The following is a 6,334-nucleotide window of genomic DNA, read 5'->3' as shown; positions in this document are numbered from 1 at the left end:
TCTTCCCCCTGTGTTTCAATAAAAACCTTGGTTACCTCATCCCAGTCTCCACATCTGAGTCTGCTCTTGGGTTCACCTGTTCTGCTCCGCGTGACAGTATCCCTGTTTATACCTGGTGCTAGCATGTGTCCTTTGTCCTGATCTTGTCCACATTCTGATTGTGCCCACATATTTAGACAGCTGTAGACAAATAAAATATGCATTGTAATCTGACTGTGATCAGATATTATAAGGGTAATCATACAAGAACAGGACAATATCAGGATGAAGGATGCATGTTAGAACAAGGTATAAACAGGGCTATAGATACATCAGGTCACAGCACATTGTTTCACTAGATGAATCGGTATACGTGCGTCATGTCGGAGGGGTTAACTTTGATCTGCTGGAGGCATGTCCAATTAAAATGGCGAGAGCTTTGACTGTCAACAGCCAGGTGTCGTGAGTTAAGTGGAATTTAGCATATGACCGCGCCGAAATTATACGCTCGTCTTACAATGTATGAGACACCAGTCATTCAGCTAAATTCTGGACAAACTGTTTTGTCAGAGGAATACCCTCCCATGAGTCTGTGCGTCCAGTATAAGAATTTAAAATGTTAATGGACCAGACAGCCTTACCATATTCAACAATAACAATCCTTATTTTCTTGCCTTTATTTACCGGGGCTCGGGGATCTCTATTTACTTTGAATGTGTATTTATAAGGGTGTGTGTATGTGTGTGAGGGACCTGTTCTGCACAGGGGTTAAACTGTCCCAGCTGGTCAGACATGTCTGTCATCAGAGCTATTACAATCCCCCTGCAGGGGGAAGGAGGGGGAGAGACATGGGCCAGTGACCTTGAAACCAGTGCTGAACATTATCCCCCCCCCACACACACACATATATATATATATATACCAATATACCTCTCTCAGACTTAGTTTCTATGTGTCTATATAAATGTGTTCATTTGCTACATGCAAGCTGATTGGCTACAAAGTTTGGGTGATAGTCAGACAGCCAGGAGCATATTTTTCACACAGCCAGGCCATTTCAGCCAAAGTAGCATTAGCACCCTGCCCTACAGTACATTAAGAAACTCAGTGTGTTGCCATGGCGATCCTTAATGGAGGACAAAGTGCTAATGCTACAATGGGACTCTAATGAGCGATCGTCAGTGTTAATTTCTCTGTTCGACAAAGGGCCTCTGTGAACCGTCAGTGTGTCAGCGGTTAGCAGCTAAGGCCTGTGTGCTGCAGCAGGTGTGTCCTCCACACTTCCTCCGTGCTGAGACACACGGCATGTGTCAGCTCAAAGACAGCATGGGGGTCCATGGCTGTGGAGGGGGCCGGGGGGACGACAGGGGGTCAGCGGGCGGGAGGGGTCCTGCTGTGGGTTATTTGGATCGTGCACAGAGTGGTCAGCCTGAACGACAGCTCATTTACATCTCTCTGCGTAACTCTGTAGCCGTGACATCAGAAGCTCCTTATTTTCCCACCAGGCCCCTCTCTGGGCTGAGGCCTGATGATGATTGTTACCTGTCAAGGGTTTGGCTGAGAAACCCAGTGGAAAGAAGAAGAGAGAAGAGAGGGGGATAGTGAGAAAATAAAAGAGAAGACGCAACAGTGCGAAGGCTCGGAGAAGAGTGAGGAGAACAGGATAAGAAAAGAGAGAAGAAGGCTGGCTGACTGGGTGACTGGGAGGCTGGGTGAAAGTGGGTGTTTGAGGGGCTTTGTGTGCTCAGGAGAATGTTGGGGAGTGTTGAGTTTCTCAGAGTGCTGCTGTGAGGCTAATGACTCAGCAGCCATCGTCTCATCGGAATTGATAAAGATAGAAGAGATTTAAACATGTGTTACATGTCAATAATAATTTGTTACATGTTACTAGTCATTTGTTACACGTCATTCACAATCTGTTACATGTTATTTAAATTATCAATTCCAAGTAAGCCCAGCCCATGCAGAGATACTAATAGCTAGGACGGGACGATAAACCTTTCCAACGCGGAGAACAGTAAGAACTGATACAGCAGGGTACTCAAGGTCTCTGGAGGAAACTTTGCCAGGGTCAAGTTCTGCTACCTCTGTTTCTCAAATTAGAGCCTCCAGTTGGTTTGGAACAACCCTAAAATATCTCTCTCAATCCACTTCCTCAATCCACTTCCTGTAAAGGGCAGGAACCATTTGTTACTTAGGATGTATTTATTCTCACCAACAGCGCTGTTAGAGATCCACTGTCATAGGTACTATAAGGCTACTTTGGAGAATCAGGGTGTCACATTCAGATGTCATCATTCCTTCTTGCCAAAGGAAGGGTGATTTCACATTGTGATCTCGTGCTAGATTAGTTGGCATCCTGGCTTTGGGGGTCTGGATGGTTGAGCTTAGCGGTGGCTACTAGGTTTTAAAAGTGGCTCAGTTGGGGATCCGGAGAGGAACACACCTCACTCAGTCTGGTGGCTTCTGGGTAGTAAAAAATGGCACAGGAATGATCCCATTTGTGACTTTTCATAGAGCCCGGTGCAGGGATCCAGCACGGCCCCAGTTAGCCAGCCTCTGATCAGGGTCCTGCCATGAGCCCAGCGATGACTACCACATCATTAAAGTGACCCAAAACACCAACTGAAACAGAAACACAGCCGCAGTGAACCCTCTGAGGCCTACGCATGCCACTTCACCCTTCTTTAAAGACCAAAGGTCAAATCAAATTAAAGTTTACAGAAATACATCTATTCCAGCATAGTGGTTCTGGGTGTGAAAACATTGTGATGTTGTAACACACAAGTTGCGGTAAGAAAATGGATTAAAACGTATCTTAAATGAGTTGGCTCATTTTCACACTGCTATCGGATAGCCGAGTGTGATCTGTACCATATTACGGCTGGCATGGATTGGAGATTAGTCCACAGCTGTCTCAGTGAACCTTATCGTGCCGAGATCTCCCGGTTTCTCGGAGAACAGGATAACCTTTCCGTCCCTTGAGGGCAAGCGGCTGGGACCACCTGACACCGGATCGCCTTCCTGGAATTTGGGGAACGGTGGTGTCCGTTCATAGAGCCCACCCCATGAGGGACGTGGCATCCCTGAATTGTGTTTATTTGTTGGCACCCTGTCGTGAAAACCTTCCCATCAACTGCATATTAATCTTGTCAGCGAATTTCCAAGGCTTTTTTTCTCCCCTCTCTTCAAAACCACTCCACCACACCACGACCTCTTGATTAATTTATGACCCTCTCCTCACTTCTCCAGTCCTCCCTGTCCTCCTCCCTCTCTCACTCTCCCCTCTTCTCTCCTCCATGTTCCTCTCTCCTGCCCTACTTATTTCTCAGTGTTCCTTCGCCCTCGTTACACACAAACACACACACACACCTTACATACACACACATAAACACGTAGTAGCCCTGTCCTTTGCTGACACATCGGCCTGGCAGGCTGGTCAGGGCACACCAACATCAATTTATGGGCTCAGCACTGGGCACCTAGAGGACTGCCCTTTCACCCTCAAAGGAATGAAGGGATGAAGAGAAGCAGAGAGAGGAGGGAGAGTCATGGCAGAAGGCAGTCTCCTTGAACCTTTTTACCTCAGTGTACCTCTCTTGGCCTGCCGACTCAGCAGTAGCGACAGGCTCTTGTAAAGTGGTGTGTATAAACAAGACGGGGCCTTCGATGCGCATTCCAATGCTTTTCCCTCACTTTTCTCTGAATTATCAGGTGCTTAATATGTGTGTTTTATAGGCTTGGGCCGAACATGTGTGCTGGGATTCGGGTTGCTGGGGTCTGGGAGTTTAGAGGCCCTGAGGGACCTATCCACACCATGAGACCACAGCACAGGCAGCACTGTGGGTCCCCCAGCACCACACACACACAAACACACACACACAAGCACGCACACACATTTGGCACACATAGCACACTGCAAAATACTACACACACTACACTGGGAGATTGGACTCACAGTGAGGATCTGAACAACCAAGAATAATACTGCAGACAGTAGTCAACAACATATCATGACATCACTGATCTTATTTACTTGGGTGGGGAGATCAGCATTTCTGTCTAAATTTGGAAGGCTGCTGAGTTCCAAGCCACGTTGACAGGCTGACAACTAATGGAAAATGTCTCTGAAACAAAATGTCCGACACTGAGGCTTGTGACTGTGGGTGACAAAAACAAGTCCAAAAAGACACACGGGCAAGTAATTAGTCAAAGCTGAAATTACTGACTATTCAGCTCCTCAAGTCAACTGAAATGCAGAAACTCACACCTGGTGACAAGAGCAGGAGTCAGAGGGTTGTCTGTCACTCAAAACCCAAAGGTCAGCCAAGGGCCACCCGTGGTCACCCCGTCACCACTCTCCCCCTGTCCTCCCACCCTCACCTCGTCTGCACTCTCCCCCTGTCCTCCCACCGTCACCTCGTCTGCACTCTCCCCCGTCCTACCACCCTCACCTCGTCTCCACTCTCCCCCGTCCTACCACCCTCACCTCGTCTCCACTCTCCCCCGTCCTCCCACCCTCACCTCGTCTGCACTCTCCCCCTGTCCTCCCACCCTCACCTCGTCTCCACTCTCCCCCGTCCTACCACCCTCACCTCGTCTCCACTCTCCCCCTGTCCTCCCACCCTCACCTCGTCTGCACTCTCCCCCTGTCCTCCCACCCCTCACCTCGTCTCCACTCTCCCCCGTCCTACCACCCCTCACCTCGTCTCCACTCTCCCCCGTCCTATCACCCTCACCTCGTCTCCACTCTCCCCCGTCCTACCACCCTCACCCCGTCACCACTCTCCCCCGTCCTACCACCCTCACCTCGTCTGCACTCTCCCCCTGTCCTCCCACCCTCACCTCTTCTTCACTCTCCCCCGTCCTCCCACCCTCACCTCTTCTGCACACTCCCCCTGTCCTCCCACCCTCACCTCGTCTGCACTCTCCCCCTGTCCTCCCACCCTCACCTCTTCTTCACTCTCCCCCTGTCCTCCCACCCTCACCTCGTCTGCACTCCCCCCCTGTCCTACCACCCTCACCTCGTCTCCACTCTCCCCTGTCCTACCACCCTCACCTCGTCTCCCCCTCCATATATCCTACCACCCTCACCTCGTCTCCCCCTCCATATATCCTACCACCTTTACCCCATCTCCATTCTCCCCCTGTCCTCCCACTCTGGCAACTATGGCTCCAGCCTGCCAGATTTACCGCCACGCTGAAACATGGCTAAAGGGATCTGGCACTTTCGGAGTACACCATGCGAGAGACGGCTGCAAAGGCAGACGAGTGTCAGGGCGGAGAGTTCAGAGGGCAAAAATAACAGAGACAATGATCGCGGTTATAAATTCTGGCGCAGACGCATCAAGCTGTCCACGCACTCCTTAGGTAGGGCGTCAGGCCATTGGAAGTGAAAACATTAACCCCATCCTGACTAAAAAGGTCATAACTCACAGCCCAGCTCTGACATGAGTTACTGTCGCTCATTACGGCTGGACAACCTGTCTTCTACTCCCTCTCTCTTTCTATCTCTCTATGTCTCTCTACCTACTATCATTGATGTGATGGTGGGTGGATGTATCCATTGCTAGAGTCTCTGGAGTGTTAAAAGATACTCTTACCCCCCAAAAAATGGGAATGTCACAAGTGTGCAGAGAGAGGAACCGAAAGCAGCGGTGGTGTCACCCACACTTAATTTTTACAATTCGAACACAACGCTCTCATATGATATGGGCTGTTATTCACCTCGGGTGTAATTTATATTCTACTCAGGCAGTGTGTGAGGCAGCTTCAGAATGAGGCCCCCACTGCTTTGTGGCACTCTGCCCAGGCCAGACCTCTCTGCCCTCACTTCACCAACACTCTGAAAACCTCACCAGAGAGGGAGAGAGAGAGCAGTCCTTAACACCCCAGACCAACTCTATTCAAGACCTGTCTTATCTATGATCACCTCATTTCCAACCTTTGATTTAACCTTTGCTAAATAGAAGGGAAACTCATTTATTTGTAAAAAAATATAAAAAATTATACAAAAATGATAGAAGGGACAAACATAACCTTCAAAGGTGTGGTTATGTGTTAATAATTCTTCTTAACTACTTGGCTAAACCCAGATGAAATACGAAGAGCTTAAATCAACATAGACTTTGAATGGACTATAACAGTAGTAGTGCATGATAAATTAAGGATTTATATCGTTTTACAGATTTTTTTGTCACAGTAATTTGGGTATGAAATAAAAAGTGCTGCCAAAGCGGTGTAATCGAAGCGTGGGAGTCACTGTGTGCTTTAGATAGATTTATGGCCCTGCCACAAGTTAGCCAGATAAAATGTTACTTGAGAGCAGCTGAAAATGTTAGTAAAATGAACAGAG

General features: G+C 48.7%; 1 protein-coding gene across 1 annotated transcript; it reads left to right on the top strand.

Annotated features, from left to right (window-relative positions):
- Nucleotides 1-1,284: 1,284 nt before the first annotated feature.
- Nucleotides 1,285-5,183, top strand: LOC123729590 (extensin-like). The gene is made up of 2 exons (XM_045704894.1): nucleotides 1,285-1,349; nucleotides 4,301-5,183. Exons 1-2 carry the CDS (start codon nucleotides 1,285-1,287, stop codon nucleotides 5,181-5,183), a joined length of 948 nt encoding a protein of 315 aa, XP_045560850.1.
- Nucleotides 5,184-6,334: the final 1,151 nt, after the last annotated feature.

The sequence above is a fragment of the Salmo salar genome, chromosome ssa21, assembly GCF_905237065.1.
Source record: "Salmo salar chromosome ssa21, Ssal_v3.1, whole genome shotgun sequence".
Taxonomy (NCBI): domain Eukaryota; kingdom Metazoa; phylum Chordata; class Actinopteri; order Salmoniformes; family Salmonidae; genus Salmo; species Salmo salar.
This window is presented reverse-complemented; position numbering and strand designations above follow the sequence as displayed.

Excerpts from the sequence above, each read along its gene's own strand:
- LOC123729590 (XM_045704894.1), top strand. The coding sequence starts at position 1,285 with ATGTGTCAGCTCAAAGACAGCATGGGGGTCCATGGCTGTGGAGGGGGC. Across the intron at positions 1,350-4,300 it reads GGCCGGGGGGACGACAGGGG|GTCAGCCAAGGGCCACCCGT; the intron begins GTCAGCGGGCGG and ends CAAAACCCAAAG.